Source organism: Hippoglossus hippoglossus, chromosome 17 (assembly GCF_009819705.1).
Source record: "Hippoglossus hippoglossus isolate fHipHip1 chromosome 17, fHipHip1.pri, whole genome shotgun sequence".
Lineage (NCBI taxonomy): Eukaryota > Metazoa > Chordata > Actinopteri > Pleuronectiformes > Pleuronectidae > Hippoglossus > Hippoglossus hippoglossus.
This window is the reverse complement of record NC_047167.1, coordinates 10921966-10938435: the sequence shown is the minus strand read 5'-3', so window position 1 is coordinate 10938435 and position 16470 is coordinate 10921966. Positions and strand designations below refer to the sequence as shown.

The 16470-nt window shown below is 44.8% G+C and overlaps 1 protein-coding gene across 1 annotated transcript in view; it reads left to right on the top strand.

Annotated features, from left to right (window-relative positions):
* Positions 1-6493: 6493 nt before the first annotated feature.
* The window catches only part of LOC117778088 (ephrin type-A receptor 3-like), an 86607-nt gene continuing 76630 nt past the window's right edge, over positions 6494-16470 (top strand). The window contains 1 exon segment of the mRNA XM_034613341.1: positions 6494-6706. Coding sequence (XP_034469232.1) covers positions 6595-6706 — 112 coding nt within the window. The 5' untranslated portion in view covers positions 6494-6594.

Here is a 16470-nt window from a genome sequence, read left to right as displayed (position 1 = left end):
GGTTCTGAGCGGCGTTACCACAGGTAATGTGATCACAGCGCAGACGGAATGATGTGTTTATATCATCCAGACTGAGACAGGATGGAGGGAGAGTGGAGAGGAGGAGAAGGAGGTGAAGGCAAACAGGACGTTGGAGGGAGAAGCAGACGAGACGAGGTGAGAGGGTGTAAAAGGATCAGAGAAATGCATACAACAAGGTGGGGGGGACGAGAAAGAGTGAAAATGGATGACAAATGATGGGAAAGAAAGGAGAAGACAGAAGAGGAGGGAGAATGCCTGTCAATCAGATTATGAACCAATCATTTGACAGAGAATTGCTTTGACCTGAAACCTGGCGGATCACATTCGCTGCTGCACACATACACACACACTCGCAGATGCACTCAGCATCGTTTCACAGTTGCATGGAGATAAATGTGTCTCACTGGCATCCAGTCTGGTGTTAAGTGCACGTATTAGGGCCTATCAGCATGTATGTGCTCCTTGTGTGTATGTGTGTGTGTGTGTGTCTGAGAGAGTAAGTAAGTGAATGAGTAATGAGTGAGTGATGGATGGATGATAATGCACATTTACTCTTTCTCACAAGGGCTCGAAGCGCTTAGATGTCTCGCCTGGCTCACATAGACACACTGGCACATACACTCGCACAAAATGATGTTCCATACAACAACTCTTCTCTTATTCACCGTATGAATGAATCTCTTCCTTGCTCCTCTCTCTCTCTTTATGTTTGCATTTCTATATCCCTTATCTACAACCTTTGCTTCTCTCTCCCTCTATCTGTCTCTCTCACCCCCGCTGTGTGTCTCATAGTAATGGAGCTAATTTGTTTAGCACACAAAGAGTGTCCGTCCATTAGCGCGGGCCTGTCCGTGCCGGGAGAGATGGTGACAAATCACACCGACATGCGGATCTGCTCTGTGCAAGTCATTTTGTCTGTGTGCGCGGAGGAAAGGTGGAAGAAGAATACACACTGAGGCTTTTTAAAAATGTTAACTTTGAATCCAATTATGTCATGTGAAAGGGTCTGTGCAGCCTTCAGCCACTTTGAGAGCAGTGTTTTCTCCTCCGCCAGACGCTGACAGACATTCACCGAGTCCACACCTGCCTTTCCCTCCAGTGAATGAAGCTGCCTTTGTGCTACCTGTAAATGGAGTCATTCTGTTTAGCCAACTGCTTTTGCTATTTGAAGCCCTGAAATAGAAAAAAAAATGTGGTTTGGTTTTCTTTTGTCATAGTTTAATTTATTTTACTTTAGAAAATGATTCATTTTGACTGAGCTATAATGTGGGATGAAAGACTTTCTCTCAGCGACAATCTTACTCCTCGACCCACGATGCAAAGTTCTGACCACTATTACACAAAGGATCAACGGTCTGTGAGGCAACAGCGACTGCAGGTCAGGATAAGACTCTCGGATGACAGCAGTAGTGTGCGATCCATATGACAGTGACGCCTAAATCCTTATTCAAATTCTCCTTGATCTGAGCCAGCCCATATAAAGCACTGAACAAGCAGGAAATGATTGAGCTCTGAGCTGGGCATCTCTCCGTCCTCGCTCTGCCAGCAGACTGTCACTGTTTGGGCAAACTCCAGTTACTCATGATGACTCCATTCTTCCCTTCATCCATCTACCCTTCTTTCTTTTAGCACTTTTTGATATGATGTGACATCGGCTGAATAAAATGACATAAATTCCCTGACTTTGCTCCCATTTGTCTCTACTTGCCTCAAGATGATTCATAAAGATATTTTCTTATTGTTGTTCACCTTGCCGCCGGTGAATCTGCATGCCTTCTCGTCATTGGCTATTGGGGAAGCTCCAGCAGGAATGTGATACAGGAAGACAAGGTCAGTTTTCATTGATTGTTAAATCACTCCTCTGTTTGAGAAGGACAGGACAGAGATGGTAAGACACTGACTGCTCTCCCCCAGCAGACTTACAGTAAATATCCTTCCGCTGGGCCCAGCTGTGCCAGACAACATTCACTTTGCCTACGAGTCAGCAGTTTGTCCAAATACATATATATATAGTATATGTGTGTGTGTGTGTGTGTGTTTGTGAGTGTGTTTATATTTTGGTTCCTACAAACCAGATGAGCAGACATTTTGGAACAGTGTGAGCATCTTCCTCTCTCAGCTTTTCTTTCTGTCAGTCTCTCTGTTTGTTTGTTTGTCTGCCTCTCTGTCTGCGTAGCTGGCGTCAGTCTCAAGGAGATCGCCCTTCACTTTCACACTCTTTTCTTTGTAGGTAGTGCTGGCAGACTTTCTTCTTTGAATAGCTGTGTTTATCCTCCCTTCTTCCTCCCTCCCTCCATCCCTCCATCTCCCCGGCTGAATGGTTGTCTGGACTGAGTTAAAGGGTTTTCGGGGGGCTCCAGAGACCTGATGTTGAGATATCTTTGCGAACGCTATCTATGAACTCATTGCATTTTAAGATTGGTGGCCACAGTAGAAAATCGTAGCCTCACTCTTCTTGGCTGCGTTGGCGCCCTGAGCTACACCACAAAATTAACAAGTACACGTGGGAAATCGAAGTATATGTATATGTGTAGAGAGGTCGGTTGTGTTTTTGCAGATGGTGGCCTTGGAGACTACGGGGTGGGGGGATGCTGAAGGGGCTCTCGGCCCGCGTATGCAACCGAGACAGGGAGACAGACGGGGGCAGGGAGGGCTTTGTGCACCAGCCCTTTCCCACACTCCCTTTCACCTTTTTTGTATGGCAGCACCGGGGCTCTCTGACATGACGAATCGCTCTGCCTGCTTAACTGAGACGATGGCAGTAAGGAAAGTGAGAGTGGAGGGGAATGATGTTTGAGTGTGTGTGTGTGTGTGTGTGTGCGTGTGTGCGTGTGCGTGTGCGTGTGTGTGTGTGTGTGTGTGTGTGTGTGTGTGTGTGTGTGTGCGTGCGTGTTTATCTTTTAATCTTCGGGCCTGAAACTGCCTCCGCTCCCGTCCTCTATCCTGCAACTCTGCTCGCCTGTCACCAGTCTGGAGCAGAGCAGTCGAGGCTTCAACACTTCCAGCGCTGGAAGGGCAGATTCCACAGCGGATGAGCCAAACGCAGGCACACACACTAACACACAATCACGCACATGCTCATATACACACTAATGCCTCTGCCCAAATGCCAGCACCAAGCTGTTGCCCATAAAGCCTTCAGCCTGTCACAATAGAGACATTACTACATGAGTGAGTGGCTTTGAATGGGGCTAAGGGTGTGTGTGTGTATTTAGAGTGTGGTGGCTTCGGGGGGTGTTCCTGGCAAGGCAGACGACCCTGTCATCACCTCTGCCCCTCGTCAAACAAGCAAACGGTGCATGTGCGCGACACAAAACACTTGCACACACTCCTGCTGCTCCGCCTGTTGCACTTATCCAAGTTTGTAACTGTCCTCTGTTTTCTCATAGGGAGGAGCTCCGAGTATATATATTCACTGTGGTTGTGTGTTTGTGAGGAAATAAGACAGAGAAGTATACTGTGGCTGGTTAGCAGACCGACACAGAGACTCGCTGACCTAGCCATAGGCCAAGCAGGGTGAGGGTTGGGAATGTAGAGGTCGAAAAGAGGAGGGGGAAGGAATGAAAGGGAGAGTCTTCTTAAAATGAGTGAAAGGCTATAGGAGGAGATCACTTCCAAGTGGAAATACATTTGTAAAGTAAAGTGAAGAGGGTGAACGGCGCAAAAATACAGCGGTAGATGCAGACAAAGTTATGCACACGAGGGCACCAGGAAACACATTTAAAATATTTGTTGTGGGCGACTGTAACTCAGCTCAGTCTTGTCGAGCCTTGAAATGTCTCTATGCAAAAGCAGTGTTTTACACCGACGAAATCACTCCTCCACAAGGCGTGCAGGATGTGTGTGTATGTGGGTTTGTGTGCTGGAGGGAGTGACAAGGGCTTAGGGGGCCATGTCATGCTGTCACTGCTGGAATGCATGACAGCAATGTTTTGTCGCCCGTACGGATGAATGCAGCGTCATGGCAGCAGAAGAAGGAGAGGAAGGGCTGAGGAGGAGGAGAGGAAAACAGACTAGTACTTTTACCCACCCCCCCAACACACACACACTGACACACACTCAATGAGGAAATTAGGTCATCCAAGTAAAGCCATTGCAGGGAACAAATCATCATCATAATTGGACCCTTAACAAATCTGTGGAGGTGGCTGCTTCACACAAATGCAAGAAGGAACACAAAAGCCGATACACACTTCTATCGCTGCACACATGGCCGGGAGGGGGCTAAAACAGAATTTCAGCATAAATCAGAGTCTTTTTGACAGTTTTATGGCTCTTTCAGGAGCTTCATTTGGGACAGAAGTGTGATAGAAGAGCGTTACCCGTGGTAAATATAATTGTGGTCACGATCTTTCCATAAATCATGGCGCGCGTTGCATCACAGTTGCCTGCTGCCTGCGGGGAAATAAAACCCCAGTGCTTCAGGTGACCTCTGGGATCTCTTTATCCCATTCTCTCAGGTGTGCTGGGCATCCACAGCAAGAAAAATACTGATTTAGATCCGAAAATGGGCTCTAATTTTACCCAATTTATATCCGGAACCAGTCAGCAGAATGTATAAGTAGGTGTTAGGATTAAATGAAAGGTTTAACATTATGGGAACGATGCTCATTTGCTTTTTTTCGCTGAAGTTTCCATGAGAAGAATGATACCCCTCTAATGCCTGTACTGCAGGGGATTGGCCACAGGAGCACTGTCCTGTGTGGCTGTGTTTAAGAAGTGAACGATTGAAAGGTTGACCTTGCACACTCACAGCTTTTCCTCACACATTTCACATGACAGGCTGTGCACATTATTTATTCATGTTTAAAGACAAGTCTGCGCGAGACATACCAACAGCCACATTCACATTCCTGACGTCCAAACTGCATTCAAATACATGTAATATAGGCTGAATAAATCTCCATAAAGGGTTTGATTGGGAGCCGTTGTGCATGTCAGCGTTGCCTACTGCCGGTCACATCTGCAGGAACCATATCAACAACTGGGCGAAGACAGAGCGAGGCGAGCTGGAGCTGACACTAATGCTGTAATTGGCTTGTGCCCATGTCGCTTATCAAAATAATTGACAGTCTTTTCTACAGTGAGATGGAAGTGTTTATCCTGGCGCTACCCACTGTTGACTGTGGATCCAAACAGCACGAGAGGCCTGGTTTTGTTGTGGTTTCCAGAGAATGTGGTTCTGAGTTAAACTAAATACAACACAGTGGAATGACTATCTTAACTGCATAGTCTATTGTAAAGGAATTTAATACAGGCCACAGTGAATACAGGTTAAGTGCTGCAGGTGGATGCCATGGTTAGATTTTCAGTGATTACAGTCATGTCAAACAGTGTGTCTGTTCCTTATGGGTTGATGAAAACACAACTACTTCATGCCATTGTTATAAATCCATCTAATGATTCCAGAGATCACTGTTTGTCTGACTGTAGCTCTTGTGCCTTGAGAACTGTTTTAATGGCTTCACACTTGGTTTGTGTATTGTTAAGGAAGTGCAGTGTCACATTTGCTGCGATTTGAACATGTGATACTTTCAATATCAATAGAATTTGAAGAATAGGCAACTAGCACTTTATTGACCATACTTTCCGCATTCTATGTCCACTGAGAGTTGCCTACTCGTTCCAGTCCCACGTACATGCCCACAGTTCCAGTTATACTAAAATGAGGGTCCACGCTGGTCTGGCGTCCCAGGCATGCGTACTTGATCCAACATTCCATTCTGGTCGGTGCATATATTGTACCTGGAACATGCGCAGTCGATACATACAGTTAGCGCAGTTGCAAATTTTGGGCTGCACACGGACGACCGTATAGGAGTTCATGAGAACCTTAGTGGACATGGGTGGATGAGACAGTTACGTCATGAGGACCATAGCGGACCGGCGGACACGGAAACTGTGATTTTACCTTTAGTGATGTTGTGGATAATGATATGCGTTTACAATGACAACCGATTCTCTAGTTCGGGGCAGGTTGAGAACGGCCATGCACTATAACAGATTTTAAAAAGTGAAACTCTTTTTTGCTATATCCGTATTTCTTTTTAAATGAATGGGCTTTACAGAATTACAGAATTAGAATCCTATAATCCCATAAGAGGTTTGATTTTGCTGTGACATATATACTTTATAAATTTGAGGCTCCACTGTGCTTTTAGGATGGCTTTGAAAGAGATTACAGAATTTTCATTGTGTCCTTGAAGCACTGACAATTGAAATTCGCTGTTGTTTTCTAAGTTGTAGGGCAAATTATACTTTCAAACTTAAAATCACTTGTTCAGATGTTTTTTTCTCCCTCTTGTTTTGCAGTGTAACCCGGTGCAAGGAGTCTCCAAAGACCGCTGCTGTACCACCCCACAGCCAGGCGGCTGAATGACAGGACTTGGCTGACTGTGGACCCTCCTTCCCAGCGTCTCCTCCTCCACCTCCTCCTCTCTCTCTCTCTACTTTCCTCACTCTCCCCCTCTCTCTTTCTCTCTCTCCCCACTCTCTCTCCTCAATCGCAGAGCTGCGCTCACCGACTCGACACCGCCGACAGGGATGCAGCGAGGGCGCAGCGCAGCCTGAAAAATGGCACCACCACCACGCGTCCTGTGGATCTATCCATCCCCTCTCCTCCTGTACTCCCTGCTCCTCTTTCTGTCGCCGTGCCGAGCCTTACGGAATTACCCGGAGAATGAAGGTGGGTGTCCTGGACCTGGAAGGTTGTGTGAGTGTGCGTGTGAGCGTGTATACATAGATGACTTTGGGGCTGTTGTGCGCTGCGTTGGCGGACGAGGAGCCCCGGTCCCCGCGGTTCCACTGGCCGGGGAGAGCGCGGAGCGGAGCGGCGCAGAAAGTGCTCGGCTCGGTTATGAATGATGCATAAAGAAAAGCGGAGATGGAGGGAAGCAGAGGAGGGGGGGAGAAACTGTTCGTCACGTTTTTTCTTTCCCGGGAATATTGGAATTAAATTTGCATGACGTATATACACACATGCATCCCTGACATGCTGAGGATGGAGATGGCTGATGTGGACAATTTTACTTTCTGACATCTGGAAAAAGCTCCACATCTGTCTTACTCTTTTTGTTTTTCTTGCATTAAAGCAGCCTAACTTATAATGATTATGCCAAGGCAATATTGACCTCTGTGTCACAATGCTTCTAAATTATAGATATCTTCATTATAACCCACTGATAGATGCTCTTCCCCTCTGCTGCAGTCTACAAATGAGGAGCAGCAATTACATTAAATTTATCACACGCTGCTGCTGAGCTTCTCCTGGTTATTGTATTAACATCGATGCTGGGCCTGAAATTAGCCAATGCATTTACTCACTAACTACTCCTGACTGCCTGCTGGACTGAAACATGGGAGCTGGCTCCAGATGGGAACTTCTAAGTGGAGAAAGGAGCACAGCAGTGCACATTCAAAATAACTGGTTTGAGGAGCACACGGTGGGTCTTTTGTGAGTGTTTGTTTGTTGCTTCTCGTGCTGTCAGGCAGTCTGACTGGAGGTGATACCAGCTGTGACTTGACTGTCATCCTGTGAAGCGTTTTCATTCACAGCTCCGGTCGTGTCCTTTTGTGCGGCTCAACAAGGCTGCATCCCTGTCATGAGCTGCATGGTTGCTACCTTTCTCCTACTTTCACAGTAGATTAAACAGTCAAATGATTTCACATCAACCCCCCGCGCACACGGGACAGCACAGGCCAGGCCACACTCAGGTTTGAGGGGACCTCCTGCGTGTCTCTGGCTGACTCAACTGTGTGTGAGCTGAGTGTATGTCACAGCCCAGAGGAGCTCATAGAGAACAAAAGCTCTGGAGGTTAGGTAGGCAGCGAGCGGAGAAGGAAGAGCAGTGCGCTAACAGCAGGAGACAATGCATGTGAGGGAGACACTAACACACCGATGAAATATTCATTCAAACGAGCATGAATGATGTAACCCCCCCTGGAAGCCAAAGGAAACTCCTGTTGATAGGGATAAACGCACAGGGGGCATCTGTGAGCTGCTGTGCACGTGTGTGTCTGATGTTCAACTGGAGAATTTTTGAGGTGACTGACAGGTCAACAGAGTTTTCAATGTACACTTTTTATATTGGGTGTCTAGTGTCTTTGTCCTTCCCCCTCTGATCATTTCTCTGTCCTGCTGCTTCAGCCCATTGGACTAATTGGCACTTTTTAGCCAAGCCCCTGACTTGTGTATGTGTGTGTATTAGTGTTGTGTGTGTGTGTTTGTGTGGGTGCCCCAGTGGGACAGTAATCCAATGAAGCCATTTTTGTCCGCCGCTCTATGCTCTGCTTTTACCTCTCAGCCTGCCAGTTTTCCTGCTGTGACTGCACGCTTAGCTGAGGGACTGCTTTTCTTTTGTGCCAGTTTGGGTGTGTGTGTGTGTGTGTGTGTGTGTGTGTGTGTGTGTGTGTGTGTGTGCATCTGTACCTTGTGTTAGTCTATGAGTGTGCATATTCTCCACCCACGCATCTCGGCAGTCATGTTATTCCAGGAAATCCTCCCTCTGAGTCTGTCTCGTAGCGAAAAGCACGGCTGTCATAAAACTCTCAAAGCTCAATTAAAAGCACAGTCCCTTTGATACAGCTGATAGTGTTAGCAGCAAAATAGTGTTAAGCTGTCAACAAGCTTAGTTTACTACAAGGGCTTATTGATCTGCTCCGAAATTGTTGGCATTTACAAGAAACCCAGTTATGAGGGTGGGCTGGAACACTGTGCCTTGGCACAACTGAGAGAATTGCTCCAAATTGCTGCTAACTGTGGACTTGGGGAACATGATCTGTGGATGAAATGGGCTCATTCATAAGTTGTTGTGATGAAGAGCATCCTCTGAAGGTCTTTGTTACCAGCAGAACAGGGAGGAGGAGGAGTGGGGTGAGTTTCTGTGAGCCAGCAGAGGGAGCCCAACACACAACGAGTCCCGGCCCTGGGGGCATACTGATGTAACAGCTGGGTGGGTTTCACAGGTTTCTGCTCGGTTCCTTTTTGTCCCGCTGTCTTCATCCCTACTTTACCCTCCTGATAACCCAGTGGAACGACAATTGTCTTCTCTTTCTCTGGGCCTACTTTTTTCCTGCTCCCCCTCTAGTGCAGAATCATGCTGGGGAATAGAGCAGATTACTTCCTTCTATTTATCTGTCTCTAAATATACCTCCTCAAGCCTAGAAAAAACACAGAAGCATGATTGGAGCTCTATGCTTCCTTCAGCTGCAACGGGATGTTGACTATAAGGGATGCAAATTAATGTTTTAATTCCTTCCTCTGCCCAGGGTGAGGGAGGGGGTGAAACAACAGAACAGGGAATATATTTAGGGTTGGGTTTCGTTGGGGTTTTTTCCGATAAGGGTGCTGAAACGGTGACAGATGCAATACTTTTTTCTTTCAAACGCTCTATATAATAAGAACGGCTTTTTTGTTGCTAAGACAAATTGGAAGTTGGGACGTCCACCCAGCCAGCTGAGGGGTCATACAAGCAAACAGACATAAAATCCCTCTGCTTTTGAAAGTATCCCATGTGTCGCCAGGTGCTTCATTCAGTTTGTCGTGTTCCTCCCATTTTTAAACTTTTGCCGCACGTCCCGGTGTCTGTATCTTTTTGGGTGAAATACACCCACACTTTACGTTTAGCTTTAGGATTTTTGTTGTTGTGTCGTCTGTCGTCTTGGGGTAGCTACTAGGTAACTATAGGTTAATGTTACGTGCTTCCAGAGCCGTGTTGCCACCAGTTAAGTGTAATGTTAACTAGGCACATGTGGGGATGTTAATGTTGCCTGTATGGGTTGCAGTACATAGCTCAGGCACCGAAATAAGGCACCGAAATCTGTGTTGTGATTCTGTCTGATAGGTACCGGCAGTGTGGGATTGCGGTACTCTGGCCTATTCAGTTTTATTACAGTTTTGAGATTTAATGTAATCTTGCAACCAGACATGTATTTTTATTGGACTGGCCTCGGGATGCTGGGTGGGAAAAGGCTGCATTGCTTCGTAATGTGAACATGAGGGTGAGCAGTGAGGCAAGCATATGTAAAGCATGCCCTCTACTTACACACACACATACACACACACACACACACTCTCATCACACACGCACATCTTATGATTCACACAAGATCCTGACTGTGGCATAATGTTCGGTTAAAGGTCGCCTCCAGTTTAATTGCTTTAATCTATAATGGTAGCTTGTAGTTATCGGCAGAGCCATATCTCACATAGTGTGTGTGTGTGTGTGTGGGTCCGAGATATTGCTTTGCTCCCATGTAACAACCGTGACCTTGGACAGAAGAGGATATAGATCTCCGCTCTCATCAGAGAGCAGCAGAGAAGACAGCAAGCGCAAGCACCCTCCTGTTTTCTTTACTACCTCCACTACTCCATCTCCAATCCTGCTTTTTTTCCCATTTCTGCCCTTCTCTATTTTCCATCTGCCTCCCTCCCGCCCTCCGTCACTCTCTCCTTGGTTGTTTTCCCTCTTGTCGTCTTCTTTTCTTTCCCTCTCTCTCGCTGGTTCTTCCGCTGATCGCCAACAGTTGGACAGGAGTTGTGAGCTGCTGTGTGTTTTCTGTAATGAGGTTGAGCTCTGATATCTGCTTAACACAGGCCCATGCACAAGCACAAATGGGCATATGAGCACATGCACACGCACAAACGCCCACATACACTGATCCTACTCTAATGCACGGCTGGGGGGCAGTTTGGTGGTCTTGGTCCAGAGAATAGTGTCACGTATTCCCGGGGCTGGCTGATAGATGGGGTTATAAATACAGCTCAGCGACAGAGAATGATTCTGCTGCGAGGGCTTCACCTCACGGATTGATTGCGTGTGTGTGTGAGAGAGAGAGAGACAGAGAGAGAGCGACAGAGACTCAAATGATAAATAAAAGACAAAAAGACAGATCCACCAGAGAGAATCTGTGAGACAAAGTGAGAAAGGAAAATGAGAACAAAGACAGAGAAGCAGATCAAGACAAACTGAATAACCCAACCATCTCTCTGTGCCCTGCTGAACAGGGCACCGATAACAGTGCCCACAGAGCCATTGTGTTGTAGTTGACGGTAGTCAGTGGTTGCTAAATATGGCTTCGTATTTTCTCGTATTTTTGCTTACTTCTTTCTCGCAGAGAGAGATTTTATAAAACTCTCATGTCTGTCTTTTAGGTTGTTCTTATCAAGTGGTCTGTTCAAGTGTTTTCCAGGGTTTGGTTTTAATTAGTCATTTGATGCTATAGAAACGGGCGAACACGTCATAATTGACGCTGTTGCTTTGACTGACTCTCGATTGGTCGAGCACGTGTATTGATGCGACCTCGCTGCTGTGGCTCCTTCCCCCGATCACTACTGAACAGACTCTGGATCCAAATGCGCAAGACGGCGGTGTTCATATCCGAGATATTTTGGCTTTAATTCTGGATAGTGGGAGGAAGTGGAGACATGTTGCCCATCTTCAGATACAGTCTACAGCCACAGGGTGAAGACTTATTCTTACTTATTATCTGTGTTACTTGGTTTTTGTAGTTTACTTAGATTAATGTACAGACCTTTTTTATATTATGTAGTCAGTGTGTACTGTAATTCAATTATCGTCTTTCCACAAGCTGACATGACAGAAAGTATCTAAACACAATATTTTCTGTTCCTTTTGTCAGAGTGAATGTACGTGTGTGTGTGTGTGTGAGTGTGTGTGTGTGTGTGTGTGTGTGTGTGTGTGTGTGTGTGTGTTAACTAGCTTGAATAGAACTTGGAACAGTTTTTAGGCTCGGATGATTCCCGTCAGATGCAGAGCTCATTAATGTCAGAGGAAGTCTTCTCTCAGTGTGTGCTGTCTGAAGTGAAGTTTGGATGTAAGTGGGTTTTCCCCCCACCCACCGCCATGTCTGCTGACCCCTTCCCCCTCTGAACAAGCCCTTAACTGCTGGTCCAGTCACTGATCACTGGGCCTTGGCCACTGTTAAACACACACACACACACGCGCACACACACACACACAAATTCCTCTTTTCCTGGTTTCCTCTCACCCCTGCACCTCCTGACCTTTAATTTGGCTAAATTGAATTTGGTTGTTTCCTTACCTCCCTCCCCTCTCTCCTCCTCTTTCTCTCCCTCGCTTTCTGTTATCCTTTTGTTGTTTGCTCTGCTGGTTTGGCTCGTGTCATGATTGTGAAAGGCTGCATTAGGCAGCTTCACAAACAAACAGCCGAGGATTTGGGTCAGCTGTAGATGTGTTTGCTGACCAGCGCTCCAATAGTTTCTCCACTGTTCATAAAAGGCATTGAAGGTATTACGAGAAAAAAATACCTAAGAATTTTAAGGCTTGGATTTAACTGGAATATTCATGCAGTTAGGCTATCCATTGATTTTAATTTCCAGAATGCTTCAAAGGTTCTCCTGACAAAAGAGCAGAGGTACCTTAATGTTGTAGCACTGCTGCAGTGGGTGGATGGTTGTACAAAGTTTCTGACAGCAGAGACCTCTGTTCACATCTTTTAAACACGACCAAGATCTTTTCCCAAACCTTACTAAAGCAATTGCATAAACTTAACCACTATAGAGTTGGTGGATTAGCATAAAATCATTCTTAAAGATGTAATATGTAACAATTCGTCCTCTTATTCCTTCAAGACCTTTGTTTATAAATGTTTTGGACTTGTGCAATTACATTATCTAAAATGTTTCCATCAATGTTCAAACCCAGAAAAATCCCAGAGTTTATTCAAAGTAACAGGACGTTTCATTTCAGTCGCCTTTTAGCTGCGTCACATCTGCTTTACCTGTGGCTCTGCCCGTCTCACACAGAGACAGCCATTTGGCAGCTTTGTCCTTCCACTGTTTGTATTGATCCCAAATATTCATTGCTGTTCGCTGCGTAACGTGAGTAAAACTTAAATACATTACCTCATTCGTGAACATGATTTGCGTCTGGGTTGTGTGAGGTCGATTTGCATCGACACGCTCCTGGTGTTGAAAACAACTCCCATTATTGTCGTTATTGTTTTTGACTGGGGGACCCCTAGTGGCTGAAGTTACATATTGTATGTTTAACAGTCTAAAGCATTCTGAGTGAGGGTCTTCTTTTTATGGAAAAACAAGAAAATACAGGGATTTTAACTCAAGCCTCTAGAGTTCTAACAGACAAAACTGAAGAGCAGCAAACAAGGCCAAGCTATCAAACATGTGTGTGTTGTTTTGGTGTGTTAGCATAACCCCCCCTGAATTCTCCTGCAGTACATCCTAACCCCCCCCCCCCCCCCCCATCCTTTTACGCTCCCATGTTTTACCAGTTTAACTCGTCTATTTACTACTTGATGCCGTCCACATCAGTGCAAATTGGTTTAAGTTTGATTTTATGGAGGCAGCAGGGCAGTCAGACAAAGTTGATGGACGGGCAATTACTGTAGGTGTGGTATCGACAGGCACTGAGGTGTGTGTGTGTGACTGCCCATATATTATGTGTGTGTATCGACAGTAGCAACCTGCACACCTTTATCTGACATGTGATTTCCTATCTGTCTCCATTGCCATGGCACACTCCAGAGATTCCAGGCCAATTTACCCTCATGTGACCAACCACTGTGTGACAGCCATACGTCTGTGTGTGTGTGTGTGTGTGTGTGTGTGTGTGTGTTCTTGTCCCATCAGAAAGATTGTCTTAAGAACTAACGGAGCACAAAGAAATGGAGAAAAGCCCCAGGACAGAAAAACATACACTTGAGGGGGAAGAATGTAGCTGTTCCTTGTCTTACTGAGAAAAACAAAATCTTTATCTGTCATTGCTCATTAACTCTAATCAGTCCTCACCTTCTATTTTAAGTCAGTTCTTTGGAGCGATGCGTCGCAGTTTAGAGAGTATGTACAGACTGGTAGCAGTGGTTTCATTTCTATCAGGTCATTTCTGAATTCTAATGTGTGTGTACTCGTTTTTTGTTCCTTCTTTAGGACATTTTCCAGTGTAAACACTGACCTTGTCAGGATCAGTAGACCTTGTGGGGACCAATGTGTGTGTGTGTTTTTTGCTTTTTGCCCTTCATGAGTTGTTGGTGTACTGGCGGAAGGAGCTTATTAAAAAAAAAAGTGTCTGGATCTGACTGGATGTCACAGTTCAACACTGTAAGCGTTCAACCAGCATGCACAGACAAACCTACACACACACACATACACACATACATGCATACACGCGCGCATGCACACAAACACTCCGGAGCCTCTTCAAGCGACAAACTAGGGCAGCCCTCCTGTCATAGTCTTCTGTCAGAATGGCATCTTTACTCCTCTGCACGTGTTATATGAAATAGCAGAGTTGGCTTGTACCCTCTGCCACAGTGGAAGGGGGAGGGGGCTGGGGGTCTCATCGAGGTACAGTTCGTCACATATATGAATATTTTCATAAACATTTTCAGGTTCGCGCTCAGTCTGCCTTTTGGGTCGCCACAACTTTTTTTTCAAGGCTGTAGAGAATAAAATTCTCAATAAACCATGGCACATTCTTTAAAAATCCTCTAAAGCAGCAGCATTGCAAAAGTGCGTCTTCACATTTTTATTCCCTCTTGGACAGCAGCAGAGAAGACTGACTTTTTTTTTTTACCTGAAATTGGGTTAGATTTGTCATTTGCCTTATTCATGAAAATCCAGCCTCACATCTCAGACATGTAAATGCAGGAAGAGCATTTGATAAGTAAAAAATGTCTTGGTTAATATGAGTAGTCTCCCTCTAAATAAGTCTATGACTGTAGGTGTGTAAGAGTGTGTTACACAGAAAAAGTAGATACAAACAAGAGTGAACTGATGACAGCTGGTTCTTCTGATACTCGACTTGATCTCGTAAATGTCCATGTCGTAAGTTATCTAGATGATTGATGAACATTATCCAGGTTTTCTGATTGGGTGTTTTTTTTGACTTTCCAGTATTCCCACCACTCTTTGTTATTTCACCAGTTGATGATTTACTCTCTCTGGTTTCTGGTTTCCTGGAGGCTGCTGCATTTATTTCTTTGATCTATTTAAATTTTTCCATCATTATCATACGTAATGAAAGGAAAGCAGCAAATAATAACCAATTTATCTTCTGCATTCATCAAACTCAGCTTGTTGTTGTTTATGAAATTATTCATTCATATTTCAGAGTACATTAATCAATTAAAATGTAATTTTATGAACTTTGGTTTTCAGTCTAAAGACAAATGATTTTGTTTTTTTATATCTTTATTTATTGTTTTATAATTTATTCTGTGTACGTCAGACAACTGATGGTCCAGAGACCTAACTACCACATCACCATGCTTTCTTCATGTGTTTCACAAAACACAACTCATTTAAATCTGTGTAATTTATTCTGGCCTGATGTGTAATTTATGTCGTCTTTGTCAAAGTGTAGAGGATCAATATAATATTTTTCTGTTCAGAATACTTAGTTAAAAACAGGAGCAGTAGAACAGAATCAAAGAATAATTTATATTAAAATTAAATAATCATAGACACATTCAATTTGCAGACAGCGGTCACACTTGAAGAAGAATATTATTTTCACTGTTAAATCCTGCACCTCATCCCACCCAAAAAAACTCACTGTGAGAGGAAATTAAAAACATTGCATATTGAGATTTGCCAACGGCAGGAGAAATACACCCGTCATTCACATACAGAGGAAATAAGTGAATATTTTACATCAACAGTTCCATTAATTAAATTATGACAAAGGATGTATCTCATATTTATGAGGTAAAACAGGCGATGAGGTAGGACAGGAAGGATATACAGCAGCACACAACTTCAATGAAATGAACAGCGGATGAGAGCGCAGATGGAGAGAGAAAACTGGAGGAAAAAAGATGGACTGAGAGCCTCTGGTGGTTTGTGGATGAGTGGAGAGAGGACTGATGGAAAGACAGCATGAGAGAAAATGTAGTGAGTCTTCGTTCGACACCAGTTTGCTTCCAAAGTTCAGAGCTCAACTCTTCTCACTTCTTCATCCTGCTCTCCATCGGCCTGTTTTGTTGCCCTGACAACACTCTCACTCGTTGAACTGCAATCTCAGTGAAGTGGAGGCAGAAGAGGCTGTGTGTGTGTGTGTGTGTGTGTGTGTGTGTGTGTGTGTGTGTGTGTGAGCAGAGTAAGTTATCTTTACTGAAGCCGGCTATTGTTTCTGAAGAGGTGATTTCAGTCTCCGTAGTAATGTCCCTCTGATGAACGTCATACAGTTCAGCCTTTTGGGAAATACACTCATCTTTCTTTCAGCAAATTAGATGAGAAGATCGATACCACTCTTGTGTCTGCGCACTAAATATGAAGCTTTTAACAGGGTACGGTTAGCCGAGCTTAGCATATAGGCAGCAGGGGAGACAGCTAGCCTGGCTCCATCCCAAGGACATAACATTTTTTAACTGCAACTTTAAAGTTTACTAATCCATTACCTAGTTTGTTTAATCCATACAAAAACAGACTAGCTACCCACACTCTCCAGT